Source organism: Pyrus communis, chromosome 4 (genome assembly GCF_963583255.1).
Source record: "Pyrus communis chromosome 4, drPyrComm1.1, whole genome shotgun sequence".
Taxonomy (NCBI): Eukaryota; Viridiplantae; Streptophyta; class Magnoliopsida; order Rosales; family Rosaceae; genus Pyrus; species Pyrus communis.
The window spans coordinates 18,938,755-18,955,914 of NC_084806.1; the positions used below are offsets into that span (position 1 = coordinate 18,938,755).

The following is a 17,160-nucleotide window of genomic DNA, read 5'->3' on the forward strand; positions in this document are numbered from 1 at the left end:
TAATACCTACCATGGCAAAGGTAACTACAGGGGCAATAACTATAGTGCAAATAACTATCGTGGTAATAATTGAGGCAATTACAGGAAATTCAAATCAATTCCATCACAATTCTGGAGGCTTCAATCGCAACTCTGGGGGAAATTCATCCGACAGCAACTCTGGTCACAAAATGCCATGTCAAATTTGTCATTCTACAGATCATAAAGTTATTGATTGCTTTGAACGGATGATTCATGCCTTTGCTAGTAAAGTACCTCCTGCAAAGTTGGCAGTTATGTGTGCTCACACCAACTACAAATCTTCTGCCCCTACTTGGCTTATGGACTCTGGAGCCACATCCCATATTACGAATGATATTTCAACCATCCAATCTCCAGTGCCATACAACTGTCAAGACAAAGTACATATAGGTGATGGTCAAGGTATGCAAATCCGTCACACTGGTACTACCATTCTTAATACCCCTACTGCAAATTTTCGTTTGAATAATGTTCTCCATGCCCCTGCAATGAAGCATAATCTTTTCTCTACTTATCAATTTCTAAAAGATAATCATTGCAGATTGACCCTTGATTCTAATGGATCTACAATTAAGGATCGTATTTCGGGGATGATGCTTTTTCGGGGGCCGGTTAACCATGGCTTCTATCCTTTTCAAGGCACACCAACTACTTCTATCTCTCATTCTGCACTTGTTAGTACTAAAGCCTCATTGTAGGTTTGGTACAATAGGCTTAGTCATCTATCTTCTGCCATCTTCAAGAAGATTTTACATAATAGTTCTCTTGTATACAGTGGTAAAAAGTTCACTTCTTTCTTTTGTTCATATTGTGCAATTGGCAAGAATCACATACTACCATTCACAACTAGTGGTAGTTCAGTGTCTGATGCTTTAGAACTTGTTCATTGTGATGTCTGGGGACCTGCCCCTATATCTTCTGTCAATGGTTATCGATACTATGTTCTGTTTGTTGATGACTTTACAAAGTATAGTTGGCTTTTTCCATTAAAGCTCAAATCTGAAGTGTATTCCATCTTTGTACATTTCAAAGTTTATGTAGAAAACATGATTGGGAATAAAATCAAAGTTCTTAGAATTGACTCAGGGGGTGAATTCACTAGCTCTATGTTCAAATATTTCCTGCTGCAACAAGGTATTATGCATCAATTTTCTTGTCCTCACACACCCGAACAAAATGGTTGTGTAGAGAGAATACAGGCATCTCACAGAAACTGCTCGAACTCTTCTTACTGCATCAAAGGTTCCTCATAAATTCTAAGTTGAGGCCTTCTCTACTGCATTGTATTTGATTAACAGGCTTCCCATTTCTAGTTTTGTCACATCTCTATGGGAGTTGTTATTTCACAAGTCTCCAGATTACTCAAAACTCAAGGTTTTTGGATGTAGTTGCTACCATTGGCTTAAACCCTATACACATTCTAAATTTGATGGCAAAAGTATTCATTGTGTCTTTCTAGGATATAGCCTACAACACAAAGGTTACAAATGCCTTGATCCTTTCACATCCAGATTGTACATTTCACGACGTGTTTTATTCAATGAAGCCTCATTTCCTTTCCATGATCTCAAGACAACAACATTGCAAACTTCACAGCCACACATCCCTCATTCACCATTTACCCTTCCTTTCTCCTTACCTTCAAATTCACTTACTCCAACTTTAACCACCTCATCCCCTCTTATTCCTACCACTACTTCCTCACCCTTACCCTCCATTTCTCTACCACAAACATTCATTCCATGATCACAAGATCCAAAGCTGGGATCTTTAAACCAAAAGCCTTAGCAGCTATTAAACATCCCATTGATGCTTTAAATTTGTCCCTACCACTTATATTCAAGCTTCTAAATGGGTTTTCCATATTAAAAGGAAACCAGATGGTACTATGGACAAGTACAAAGCCCACTTAGTTGCAAAAGGGTTTCATCAACAATAGGGAATTGATTTCAAGGAAAATTTTAGTCATGTTGCCAACCCTGTTACTATCAGGATTCTTTTGACTTTAGCCGTGCAGTTTGATTGGTTCTTAAATTAATTGGATATCAGTAATGCCTTCTTGCATGGAACTTTCAAGGAGGAGGTCTTCATACAACAACCTTTGGGGTTTATTGATCCATCTAAAGCTTCTTATGTGTGCAAGCTTCATAAATCTCTCTATGGACTAAAGCAAGCCCTCAGGGCATGGTATGACAAACTATTTCAGACTTTGCTTTCTCTGGGATTTCATAATTCTCAATCTGATTGTTCTCTATATGTTACTTTTGAGCCTGCTCTTGTTATTGTACTAGTATATGTTGATGACATACTAGTAACTGGACCTAATACTCAAACCTGCAAAGCATTCATTCATCGGCTCAGTCAGTTATTTCCAGTCAAAGATATATGCCCTTTATACTATTTTTTGGGTTTGGAAGTTCACGGAAGCTCAGAAGGCATTTTTCTGTCTCAACACAAATATGCAATTAATCTGCTCCTCAAAACACAAATGGATGACAGCAAACCTTGTGATACTCCTCTTGGTACCCAAAAATTGGATCATAATGGAACACTCATTTCTAATCCCCATGAATACTGATCTATTGTTGATGCATTACAATATTTGACTTGGACTATGCCTGATTTATCTTGTGATGTGAATCAACTTTGACAGTTCTTACCTAGAGACACTCATTTTCAGGCTGTTAAACAAGTTTTGAGATTTCTCAAAGGCACAATTGATGAAGGCTTTTGGTTCAAGAAAAGTTCTTTACAACTCACTGCCCTCTCAGATGCTGATTGGGCATGATATCTATTTGACAAATGTTCTACCAGTGGCTACTGTGTTTATATTCACAATAATCTCATTAACTGGAGTGCCAAGAAGCAACACACTGTTGCTCGTTCTTCTATAGAAGCAGAGTATCAATCTTTGGCACACACATATGCAGATGTTACTTGGATCTGCAAAATCTTCAAGGACATAGCTTTTCCTCTATCTAAGGTTCCAATGCTTTGGTGTGACAATGTATCTACCATCTCTCTAGCATCTAATCATGTTTTCCATGCTAGAACCAAACACGTCGAAATTGACTATCACTATATTCGGGAACTAGTCTTAGCTTCTTTTCTTCAAGTTCGATTTGTACCAAGTCACAACCAAATTGTAGATATTCATACTAAATCTCTGTCCAAAGCTCGATTTCAGCTTCTCAAATCCAAGCTTTCACTTGGTACTCCTCATTTCAGCTTAAGGGGGGTGTAAATAGACACATCATTCTCAACAGTCCAAGTCATCAGTATAGTCAGCAGTACAGTCAGCAGTTACTTAGTGTAGAAGTTTTGTTTGTTGTAACTACATTGTAACTAATCATAGCTTAAGGTTAATTAGTTACATTAGTTGACACTAATCTTTATTGACTGATTTGTATAAATATCTCAATCTAAATCATTTTAATCAATGAGAAATATATTTCTAATATAAGGTTCGTCTCTGGTAATGCAATCATCGCAATCTAGTTCTCTTGTCCACTACTTGAGTCTTATACTTGGTTACTAACTTGACCGTCAAAGAGTTTTTAGTTGACACAGTCCTTCTCGGTCTTAGGCTTGCTCATGGTTGTTTACTGTTTACAGATTGCTCGGATTTGTGCCTCCACCGTCGACGGCAATGTGCGAATTTGATTTCAGCACAAAGAAATTTGTAAATGCTTTTAATTTTTGCAACTCATTCAGAGACATGTTGTGAGACTCCATATTTTAAATATATATTTAATATTAAACATAGTTTCGTTAATTTATTTTATATCTATTATTTGTATATTGTTGTGATTTGTTTACAATTTCTAGTCACTAGGTTTTCAGGCATGCATTTTGAAAGCTGTCTACCAACCATTGGAATCTCATACATTTAATGTTGTCAGTTATTGGGATGGTTTTGTTTTAATTACAGCACGCAGCAAGTTGCTTTTGTAGGTGTCAACTTCTATTTAGTTGACTCATTACTTAAAGAGATCAAACCAAACTTTTATCTGGACAAGAATTGTCTACCCTCTCATTTCCGATGCCCTCCCGTGCCCTCTTGTTTTGTATGGTCACAGTTAAGTCACGTCAACATTTTATATTGTTTTTTTTTATAGAGATAATAAGACAAAAATGAATAGTAATATAAAATGTTGACGTGGCTTAACCGTGACCACATAAACAGGAGGGCACGGGAGGGCACCGAAAGTGGGAAGGCAAACAATCCTTGTCCCTTTTATCTATCCATACATTTATATTTTATTAATATTTTGGTTAGCCCTCAATTCTTTTAACTGCTCATTTCCCACTATAAAATAACTTGCTTTCATTCATTTGTTGAACTCACTAGAAATGTACGTTGGTTGCGATGCATGCATAGTACATATTATATTGCATGCATGGTCAGTGTATATGTGAGTGTGTATATATTATACATAAATAGAGGGACAAAGAAAAGAGAGAGAGAGAGAGAGTTAGGTTTGAGGTTTGTGGAGATGTTAGTAGAGTTGTCTTGCCAAAGTTCGGATTATCGAGGTGAGTGGTTTAGGTAATGGGTTTAAAATATTCTTATTTTCTGATAAACGAAAACTATGAGTTATCATGTGATTTTACACTATTTCCAAATATCTCACTATTTCAAGTCAAGCATGTTGGATTTTGTGAAGTAATTTCGAAGTTACTATATATCTGATCAGTAAATTGTTTGAGATGTTCATGGAGCATGAGAACTTTAGTGTTGGGTTACTTGAGAGATAAATGTATGGCACACGGGGACATTATGGCAGAATGGCCAATTTTGGGATAACGTGGTGCTACATATTATGAAGGATAACCAACAAGTGAAGGGATGATGTGATATGACACTATGGGTGCATTTGTTGCACCGGACTATCTCGGATTGGACTCGCTTCAAGGATTAAGTTAGACTGGCTTGACTTGGACTAAGCAGGATAATAATAGTGAAGTGTTTGGTGTAGTGCCGGACTAATTTATGTACTAAAATTATTTTAGAGCCCAAAATATTTTTTTATCATTTTTAATTTACTTTTACTTTAAAAAACCAAAAGCAGTCAAATATTATATTATAAAATATTATTTTTAATTTACTTGATTTTCTCTTATCTTCATTGTTTCTATCAAACTCTGCATCTAACCCCTATCTCTTTGCTGCTCTTTTTTCTCCCAATTAGTCAAATCTCCCTCCTCTTTGCCCTTCCACTTCTTGCCTTCTCAACAGATTTGGGGTTTTTGCAATTCCCAAATCCCCCCTTCTTCGTGTTTTGGCCGAATCATGTGTTGAGACATCGCGTTGTTTGTCGTCGAATCTTCAAACAGCTTCTGGGGAGCGGTGAAACTGGCCTGCAGCAAGGCCCGACGAGCTAACCAGAGGGGAGTGGGGGATTATGGAGTCAAGGGAGTGAGAGACGAAGGTGACTTGGGGTTGGAACGCTTGGATTTCTCGAGACGCTGCAAAACCCAGAAATGGTCTTAGTTGTTCGACGCTTTTCGGGGTCTCTCGCTAAGAACCCCTAGCGAGTTCTTTAGTCCATGCGAGTCCCACCTAATCTCATTAAAGTTAGTCCCTTCTGTTAACAAACACTGGACTACACTAACTCTTAGTCTAGTCCAGTCCAATGAAACTTAGTGAGTGCAAACAAACACACCCTATGTGTATATTGATTTGATATTATTATTTATTTTCTAGAGTGGGTAAAACAGCATCGCATGACTGACATATTACATATTTTACTCACTGAGGGACGGTGGTTGTTGCTCACCCCTCACCTTTTATTTTACAGATGAGTTATTTGGCAAGACAGGTACTAGACAAGCTGAAGTTGTGTTAGACGAGAGATTTAAGAGTTTTTATTTTATATTTTTGTACACCTTGTAATGCTTTTGAAGTTATTTTATAAGGGAAGTTTGTTTTTTGTTTTTATTTATTTAGTTTTTAGCTCGCGTGCTGCCCACAACATTTATTTTTTTCACCGATCCTAGGTCCAAGGCATGACAAATGTATGCATGCATCAATTTTTTATTTCAGTACTCTGTATCAGGTCATTTGTAAGTAATTTCAAAATTTATAAAGTAATTTCATAATTCTATTTTCTAAAAATCAACAATACCTCATTATTTTGTATTCATTATATTTTACTATAGAGATCTCCATTTCTTTGTAAAAATGAAGATTAGTTGTGAGGCTCATTATACATCGAACTTCAACGATTCAAACCGTTTATTTTTAAAGTTCTCATTCATAGATTATTTTGCAAAAAATAAATTCAATCTAAAACTATTTACTCATTTGTTGTCATGATGAAATTTCAATGTTATTTAGAATGTAGTGTTCGTCAATTTCTTTTAACTCAATTAAATGCCTAAATTTTTTTTGATTTGGCTAATATTTTGTACTAATGATCTATAAAGTGCAACTTGAAAAATAAACTATTCGAATCGTTGAAGTTCGATGTGGAGTGAGCTCTGCACCTAGTTCCTATTTTTATATATAAAAATAAAATTAAAAAAAAAACAAAAAAAACAAAAAAAGCAGCCCTTTAGATAAAGAGCCAATAAATATATATATATATATATGTATGTATTTATGTATATGTCCAAATGCTCCTTGCTCTGGGCATGTGACTGTACTATGCATGGACCTTTCCATAGCAGATGGTCCGGTCTCAGGAATATAGTTTGTTTGCTTTGTTCACTTTTACGTATTTTAAATCAAGCAAAATCCATGCTGTCTATTCACATCTTGGAAGCTCAATTCGTTATGAAAATAGGCAGAATGGGGTAGCTGCCCACATTTTAGCCTTCAAGTTTCAGACTATCTTGAAAATAACGGGCCATTGCCTTTGGAATTTAGCACGAGTAGCGTTTTCATGGCCATATTCCATTCCAGAAAGGATGCATTGTTCATCAGTTTGTGTCATTTCTGCACTTAGTATTTGCTGTATATATACACAAACAGGTTTCTTGTTTTTCTTAGGTATACAACCTATTTTTAGTTAAATGTTAATGGATCTACTGGTTCCATCACTTGATTTCCCATATTATTTAGAGTTTTATGCTGAAATTAACAAGGTCTAAGTTAGTCGCACCGGTAAACTTGACTAATCAAGGTTAATAACTATATCCTCAATTATATTTGGTATATGATAGATATACAGTCTCTCTCTTTTGACCAACGAGATAATAATTCAATCATCAACTTCTATGTGATTTAATTTACAAAATTTAATTTAAAAATTTAGTTTCCTTAGCATTACTCTAAATGATATGCTATTATCAATGGTTGATGCCGCCAACCTAATTATTACTGATCAATAGAGATAAATATTTTCTCTAAACATGCAAGAATCAAATGAATCTTGTCAACGTGTTGTGCAAACTTAAATGGATGTTGTTTTGTTCTAGATATTATTATTATGGTTAATTTTTGGAGTTAGAAAAAACAAAGATAAGAAGTACTGAAGTAATATTAGGTAATGAAAAGAGTCGTGAGCCCGTGAAGAGTGTGTGCTCCATCTCTATTTACGGGCTGGTTTGGTATTGCTGTGCTTTGAAAAAAAACTGATTCTGCTGTGTTGTGAGAATAAGCGGCTGTGAAATAAAGCAGCAGAGTGTTTGGTAAACTTTTTTGTAAAAGTGCTTTTGAAAAAAAAAACAGTATTATAGTGTTTGGTAAACTTTTATGTAAAACAGATGTGAAAAAAAGCCGATTTTTCAAAGCTAGGTTTTGCAGCTTCTTGTTTTTGGCTTTTTTTACCCAAAACTGTGAAAAAAAACTGAAGCTGAATGTTTACCAAACACAAAAACAGCTCCCAGCTTTTTTTGATACCAGCTTTTTTCAGAATCACCTCAGTACCAAACAAGGTCTACATCATGTCATGTTGAAGATACTAATGTGAGCGTTTACTAAACCCAAAAAAATAGGGGAAAAATGTTTAAAATAGTAATGTGAAAATGTTGTCATTTAGTATTATAGTTTAATAATTTTATTTATTTATTTTGTAAGTGGCGGTTTTAAGTTCAAACTATGTAGACTACAAGTTCAATATTAAATTAATATAATTAGCTAAGTGTGTGACTAACTTAAGTCTCTCAACCCAGAGAGGGGAGTGTAGGGGAATTGTGGGTTCAATGATCCTTATTTTTTCTGAAAAAGAGTATCTCGCACATGCTTATTAACGAATAACTAATCTCGTATAATTTTTCATTAGCGTAATTGGTGTATGGAGGAGGAATGAGTAGTTATGTTGTTGTTGGATGGACTTGTTTATCCGATTTGAAGGGCTGTGGGATTTCCAACTCACGTATGTGAAGATATTAAGATAAGGAGGGAGGTGTGGTCGTTCTGTCATTCTCTTGATGGGGATCTCTTTCTGCATGCAGTAGTCTTGACTCTTGCGCTCAGAAGAACATGGACAATGCCCCTGCCCCAGTTGCCCACTTTTTATCCAGCTTATAATTAATTTGAGTCAAAATTCAAACTATGATTTGAAATGCCTCTTAGAATTTGTTTTTTACACTCACTATTTTAAGAAATAATTTTATTAACATTTTATCCCTAAGGTTCTGTTAGAAAAGTAAATACTATAAATAAGGCCAATTTTATTGTTTAACTTCTTAAATTACTGTTGATTTTCGTTATAATTGCATTCAGAATAATGCTTAGCTCATTTAACATCGAGAGACATAATTTTATATTTATAATGAAAACTGTTCGAGTTACATCTCTAAATTCCAAATTTCAATTTGAGTCAACCAAATTTTCTATGATTCTTCACTACATATGGTATTTTGCAACCAAATTTTTTGTGATTGATTACTTTTAAGTTTCGCGGGATGGGAACCTTGCTGCTCATGCAGTGGCGGCGCATGTTGCTGGCCTCGTTGGTTCCTTCTTGTGGAATTATTTAGAACCTGAGTTTTTGTTTAATATATTAACTGAGAATGTAAACGTTTTTATTCAATTATGATTTTAATAAATTCTACCTTTGGAAGAAGGAAAAAAATTGACAATTTACAAATAAAGATACAAGTTATAGCGTTAGTTGATTTTTTTTTAATTGATTTGACTTCCTAATCATTACTGTTGCTGAATGAAGAACTTGTCTGTAAGTAATGAAATATTATATGTTTGTAAATTTGTGATCAATTATTGCTGCCCCGTTCCATGATTTATAGGTTTTTTATATTTGAGTATTTGGCTTTTAGGTCACCAGGTCGTGCACTGTAAGTTCATAAACCAAAATTCTACGGTTCTATTCTACATTAGTTGTTTTTTCCTTTCACAAATTCATATCTTTATTTCATAATTAATTTTGTTTATAAGTAGAATTCTTATATGCTACAAGAATGTTTATTCTTTGAATCCATAATTTTGGTTATATGGTCCAACCTGATCGTATTATTTGTTATTTTGTCATATAAATTTATCTTTGTATTTTTAATAAATTACTTTAAAGAATACCAATCTAGATATATATATATATATATATATATATATATATATATATATATTTACCGGCCTGAAATAAAAAATAGTTTCTTTACAATAGGTAAAAGAAATATGGGTACACTCTTTGACAATGAGCAGCGCCGATTTCGAAGAGGAACTAACAACGAACCAACTAGTGTCCATACCAACATGAATTTTGTGCGCAACACATCATCAAATATGCAAATTCCAACAAAGTAAAATACTCGTCACAAAGAAAGACTCACAAATAACATCACTAAAAAAGTACACAAATGCAAATGCGATATGGCTATCACTTATAATCTCGTGTATAGTGTCTAAAAAATGAAACTGCTAAATAAAGACACGTCCTAAAAAAGTACACAAATACGAATGCGATCTCGCTATCAGTTTTGTTTCACTCGTTACAAACTGTCCTTGACACGCCTCGAGTGTATTGGCTGATTGAGGGAGACTAGTGGGTAATTATCAATCTTGTTCTATGGTGCAAATTTTGTGTGATTTTGGTTAATTATAAGTGGAATACAGGGATAATGGGATGGGGGCCGGAAGGGTGTGCAAAAGCCATAACAATTTGATATTGTAATCTTCAAGTTATTGAACCTAATAAGCTCAACGTATGATTCCCATCGACCGCACATTAAAATTGACAGAGGACACCAAACAACAAAAAGGACCTTCAAATCATTGCCAGATATCCAAAAACCCACCTTATTTCTTGATACACGTGAATATCATCCAAACCCAAAAAAATGCATTCCGGTCAGCCCTATAAAATCTCGAATGCCCAATCGGAAATCGACACGTCACCAGATAAGAAAAGGGTTTTTCCATAAAATCTCAAGTCACTTTGCAGGTGGTATGGGTGGCATACAAAGAATCATCCAAACAAGACATCCACGCTTGTCCCGTGGTTAGATTTGATGAGATTGAGAATATTTGGGCTAATCTTAGAATTGGCTAGTCATAATAATATAATTCAAATTCATCTTTGAGAATAATCAAATTTAAAACTTCTTACTTACAAAAAAGAATATCATTAGACCGTAGTACTAAGAGGTATCCATCAATGTAACTTTTATTATTTGTTTGCATAAATAATGTGAGCTTAGAATCTTGACCATGATCTCACTCATTTAACGCTAGTTGAGTTAGAGAGCTAATTTATATTTTCAACCTCTCATATGCTTTTCAATTTATTTATTTTTTATTAAATGAAATAAATTAAATGAAAACAACATACATAATTAAATAAAAGTGTGTAGGAAAAAAGAAAAAAAAGAAGAAGTGTCTTTATCATATCATTCTCCTTGAGTTATACTTACACATACTTCATCAGAACAATTTTGTTCCATGCCTTTAGCTAATGTTTTTCTCTATAGGTTACAATCATAACACAATGAGACATTACGGACCACTTTAATAACTACTTCGTTAGTTTTTACGTTTGTTAGAATTAAAAGGAAATACGAGGAAGAAATGAGGATGAATAAGGATAGAGGAAGGATGATGGGAGGATATAGACCAAATGCAATTGGTATCGTATACTACATGAAAATCAAAAACAAAAAAATGAAAACAATTTCTAGTATTTTGTTTTCACTTTTGTATGTTCATTTCATGTACATTTATCCTTCTCTCTTCAAGTTTTTGATTCACCCATCATTCCATCTACTTTCTTTCTAGAGTAAATTGTAGCAATAATCCCTCAACTTTAACTAAATTGAAGCAATGGTCTCTCAACTAAAAATCAATTGTCATTGGTCCCTCAACTCATCAAAACGTGCAACTATGATCATTTTCGTCAATTTTGTTAGAAATTTTGTCAAAATGAGTGACGTGCCATGCACATGAGGTTGAATTAAGAGGCAAATATGAAAAATCAAATAAGAAAAAAATTACATCAATGGTCCCTCAACTTTAATCTAACTGGAGAAATTAATGGTCTCTCAACTTTAACCCAGTTGGAGCAATGGTCATTCCAACATAATTCATTTTAACAGAATTCTGACAGAGTTGACGAAGGGGAATATGGCTACACGTTTTGATGAGGTGAGGGACCAATGGTAATAGATTTTTAGTTGAAGGACCATTGCTCTAATTTGGTTAAAGTTGATGGACCATTGCTATAATTTAGGGAACTTTAACGAAAACTGATATTGTTCACTTTAACAAAAAAACCACATTTTTATACTAAAAAATCAATTTTGGTACTATTCACTTTACTCTTTATTTTATCTTTATCGTTAAAACGCAAAGTTTTCAAATTATTTTTATTAGTTTTCCTTACTCTGCTTTCTATATAATTGAAGACTGAAAAATGAAAACAAATTTGTTATCGAACACATCATAGATATGATGTTTTCTTTTATGAATATTAGATTTGGTGTTTGTGGGTGCTTTTTTTTTTTTTTTTTGTTTTGTTTTAATCAGCTTCAGAAAATCTTTTTAAGTTGTTCAATGATTGGGTTGTTGTTGCTCTATTATTATTATTTAATCATGTATAGAAATTGTGATAATTGGGCAAACTTTTAATCAAAAAATAAAGCTGTGGTTGCATGTGATCCATCTCATATAAACACAAGTTGAGTGGGAAGACTCCAAATAAATTCAATTCTTATGTTTCTCATTTGAATTAAAGGAATTCCTACCAAGCCGTAGAAACAAAAGAAGAAAAAAAAAAAAAATCATAAATACAAATTGTAATTATGCATTATTAGAATTAAGCAATTTTTTTTTTCCCCAAAAACTAACTAAAATAATAAATGTTACATAATTTTTTTTTTCTTTAGGTAAAACGATATCTTTATTGAAATTAACCCTTAAGAGGCCAAATTATGGACAAATACAGCCCTAATGAAATCTGAGGGTTCCTCGAACCATACTTTTGAGTCATAACTATGTAAATTGGACTTAGATAAACAGTGAGCTACTCCGTTACAACTATGAGGAATATACAAAATCGTATACCCTGAGACTGAGACATCCAATCCTAGACATCCTTAGCTATAAATCCAAGACTCGAGAGATCCCCAAGGTATTTCATCTGTAACCATTTGAACAAAGTATTTTGTTTTACCCAAACCACTTGAACAAAGTTAAGGTCAGAAGAAATTAAGTTTCATCTATGAATTTATTTAATTATCGAAATAAAAAAGTTATGATAAAATCAAAACAAATTGTATTTTATCTTTTAGAAAATAAAAGAAGCATGAATTTAATTCACGTGAAAGTAGAAAGATAAAAGGGAACATTTTTTCTCACCATCTTAAACTTTGATGTATGTTTACCATACACCTAATCATTTTTCGATTGTCGTTTTACTTAACATTGGTTAACTTTTTTCATAATATAAAAAGTAACATTTAATATAAAATTTAACTGAAGTTAAATAAATAACACATAATAAATAATTAGATTAGAAATATAATGAACGTACACTCTAAATATGGTTGCGAGCAAAATGCACTCAAGATAAAATGATTGAAACGGTAAAATGGTAGCGAGAAAATTAGAAGGAAAAAAAGGCAGTAAAAAAGAAAAAGGGTCCCACAGCCAGAACTGCTGAAGCTGAGCATTGTCTCTTCCTGTGTCTCATCTCCATCACTCATACATGGGCAATTCCCCGTCTCACAGTGCCCCTCTGGCCTCTTTACTCTTTAGAGAGAGAGAGAGAAGAGGAGAGAGCGACATAGAATCTGTCTCTTCATATGCTTGTGCTATATTTACAGGCCTCCCAACGGTTCTTTACTTCTTTTTATTTGGTCCGCCTCGTCACCTACTCTCCAAAATCTCCACCTCTTCTCTCTCTCTCTCTCTCTCTCTCTCTCTCTCTCCCCTCAATCTTTCTGTTTTTGGTGCTGAATTTCCACAGCATATACAGTATTCGATTTTCTTTATTGGGTAACTATCCTCTCTGGGATATTTCCATTCCTTTTCTCCATCTGCCAAGACCCAGTTACTATTTCCCTTGATAGATTAGTCACTTGGGTTTTCTTCTCTCTCTAGGGTTTTGGGACACTTTTTTATCAAGGGAAAATAGAAACATACTATGAACTTTTTGGGGTTTCGTTTCTTGGGTTTTTCTGAAACAACTTTCAACATTTTTCCCATCAAATTTTAATTCCTTTGCTCCAATTTTGCAACTCCAGAAAAAAAAAAACCCGTTTCTCAGGTGTTCTTTCTTTTTTAATCACACAAAAACTGCTTGGCCTTTTCCCACTTTTCATTTCAAAAAAAAAAAAAAAAAAAACCATTTCTTCTACTTTTAGGGTTTAGGGTTTTGTACCTTTTCAAGTTCCTCTCTGTCCTTTTAAAGCAAGGATTTTAGCAACTTGAATTTCAACAATTCCATGACTTCATCTCACCTGTTGTGTATGCTCTTCAATTCAACAGCCTGAGTTTTGTGTTTCTAAATTCTCTGTCTTCGCCTTTGGTTCCTCGGAATCATCAAAAGATGTCTTCGTGTCTAAGAGGCGGCGGAAGAACCTATGCCTTCGAGCTTGACATAGTCAAATCGCCGTCCACATCAACCTTCACCTCCACCTCTTCTCCGTCCTCAACTCTCTCGGAATCCAGCAACTCCGGCCTCGCAATCTCGACGAGAAAACCTCGTACCCCTCGAAAACGGCCAAACCAAACATACAACGAAGCCGCCGCATTGCTCTCCACAGCGTACCCCAACATCTTCTCTTCCAAGAACTTCACAAATCCCAGAAAATTCACTAAACCCCACGACTCTTTCTTCGACCAAACCCCAGAATTGCTCCTGCCCTTCAGAGTCATCGAAGCCGAAAATGCCGGGTTCTTGCTCCACCTCCCAATCCGGGAAAAACCCAGTTGCCAATTCGAGCCCAAGTCCCTGAATTCGTTCGAGAAGCCGTGCCGGAGTCCCGGGGAATTCGATTCCCAGCCGAATTGCAATTCCGATTCCATGGAGTTGTGCGACGTGTACAATTTTCAAGAGGAAGACTTCGATGCGGAGTCGATTCTCGACGAGGAAATTGAAGAGGGGATTGATAGCATCATGGGAAGTATGAGTGTGAACATGGACTTGGAGGATGAGTCTAAAAATGGAGGTGCGCAAATGAATAATTCGAATCCGAACTGGAATTCCTGTTATGGGTACCCAATGGGGCTCGGATTTGGCGGGAAATTCGAATTCGGGTTCGGGTCGAGAAGAGGAGTGAAGCCGTTGAGGCACGTCGATAATGGGAACTGGTGGAGTTTTCCCACCGTCGATGTTCTCGAAATCTCGCCCAGATTCAACAAATCTCAGTCGTGTTCCGCCCCGGCTCCAGCCGCGGCCACAGCCGGGAAGAAGAAGAAGAAGAAGGTGGAGAAGCTGTCGGTGTTGGAAACGAGAACCGCAGCGGAATTGCCGAAGGAGGCGAATCCGATTCCGAAGCCCCCGGCAGAGGAGGAGCCCGGGCTGATGCTAAAACTGGACTACGACGACGTTTTGAATGCTTGGTCGGACAAAGCGTCGCCGTTTTCGGAGGAAATGCCGGGATCTGATGCAGCGGCGGGTAATGATGTCTCTGTACGTTTCTCATCTCCTGCCAGGGAATCGAATACCGGGAAAACTTAAACGTGTTCAAAGTCCGGAGCTTGAAAAATAAAATATAAAAAAAAAATCAGTTCCCCTGTCAGTCTATTAAAGTCGGTGTGCAATTTCTTTTGGGCGTTAATTTATTTTCTGTTACCATTTTTGGTTTGATATTTTTTTGTTCATTTTTTGCCCGTTCCGTTTTTAAGTATTTGTTTTTACTTCATTTATTTTTTCTTAATGTACATGATATCGTTATTAAAAAAAATAATATCTCAACTTCATTATCTTTAAAACTTCACTTACAAAAATTTTGGGAGAACAGTTGTTAAAATTATTCTTCTGACTAATATTGTCTTACGTGATACTGTAATTGTAATGAATCGTATAATTGCATTCACTAAAAAAAATTCTGAATCCTGACTTAACAATTTTTAAGCTCAAATGACAGAGAAGTCACTTGTATTTTTGCCAATCCGATCGCTTTGCCGTAAGTGCCAAAGTATTTATTAGTCTAAAACAAAGCATAAATTTAATTTTTAATTTACAATTCATTACTTTTTTTTAATCTTTTGGGTCAAAATCAAAGTATTTTTTGTGGTTTTTCTTTTTGGACACAATCATAAATATTTATTATTTTATTGAAGGCGGTATTGGTTATTTTCTGGGTCCATAATCTATTGGGAATTCAAGAATGTACAATAGAATGACAGAATTGTCCTTGTATTTTTGTCTATAACTTATTATTTTGTTGATCATTGGGTTTGTTTTGGGCAGGCCAGGTTAGCGCATATTGATTTATTCTCGGATGTCGGAGGACTGAGGGAGGCTAGCGTGTTGCGCTACAAGGAGAAACGTCGTACCCGCCTCTTCTCTAAAAAGATCAGATACCAAGTCAGAAAAGCCAATGCCGATCGACGACCTAGAATGAAGGTACATTTTTTCTTCTAAAACATTCTAAAACATTTTTTTTTTTTTTTTTCTCTACAAGTAATAATAATATATACTAATTTATCTAGACGATGTGGAAAGAGATTTGAATGTGGGTGCAAATGGTGAAGCACACTAATATAGTAAATTTAGCACCGAATTGATGAATTTGAGTCCAAAATAAACGAAAAAGAAAAATAAAGATGTCATGATTCTTACATTACAACATGTTTCTCATGATTAGTATTTATGTTTTCTTCTCTTTTTTACCCTCCCAAACCTTCTCTCCATTCTCTCATTCTTGTTAGTAAAAACTTACTTGACAAGTAACTAAAGATCAATGTACACACCATCTTATTAACAAATAGAAGTTCAATTGAGAAACAAATTAGATCGGCCAGACAGAATAACAAAAACTTATTTTGATACAAGTGAGATATTCTATTGTAATTTAATTCGAACTGCGGGGAGAAAGATTTTAACTTGTAAGAGTGCACATTCCGTTCTAAATAATATGAATATGCTCACATCTGCAACACCAAACCTCATTTTAGTTATACTTGTTCCCTATCATAGAAAATATATTTTTGTTTCAGGGACTGATGTTGGTTTCTTTATTTTGTTTCAGGGAAGATTTGTTAGAAGGCCACATTCTAGCACAAACGTTCAAAGACAAAAGGAAATATGATGATTTTCCCCTTGGATCATGGCCATAGGACACTTTCTGGCCCCCTCTCTCTCTTTCTACCCTTTTCCCTTTGTTTTGTTAATTAATTAAGTAATTAGTTCTCCTGTTTTGTTAATTATTTTGACTTTTGTGTTTCTCACACTAGCAAAGAAGCCAAAGAGATGAAGACTAGACTAGTTACTTTTTTATGGGTAAAGAGATTTTGTTGTAGGAGGCACAAGTAGCACATAAATCAAGTTATTTTAGTTGAAATTATTTTGGGTTGTTATCTTCGATGATAGAGTTTTGTTTTTTATATGCGTATTCATATTTCTATTGAAAAGTTAGATTTGCATTCCAACTATTTTTACAAATGACTCATAATCAATCTGTATAGTTTTCATGTTGGCTTCTCAATGAAATGTTGGTTTTTATAAGTCATGTTGGCTTCTCAATGAAATGAGGAGGAGTTTCTCCTCAAGTTATGAAATTTTATGAAGTGAA

The 17,160-nt window shown here is 34.9% G+C and overlaps 1 protein-coding gene across 1 annotated transcript; it reads left to right on the plus strand.

The window, feature by feature from the left end:
* Positions 1-13,630: 13,630 nt before the first annotated feature.
* On the plus strand, positions 13,631-16,936 carry LOC137732062 (protein CHLOROPLAST IMPORT APPARATUS 2-like). The gene is made up of 3 exons (XM_068471358.1): positions 13,631-15,053; positions 15,837-15,992; positions 16,618-16,936. The coding sequence occupies exons 1-3, from the start codon at positions 13,968-13,970 to the stop codon at positions 16,675-16,677; spliced, it is 1,302 nt and encodes a 433-aa protein (XP_068327459.1). The 5' UTR covers positions 13,631-13,967; the 3' UTR covers positions 16,678-16,936.
* Positions 16,937-17,160: the final 224 nt, after the last annotated feature.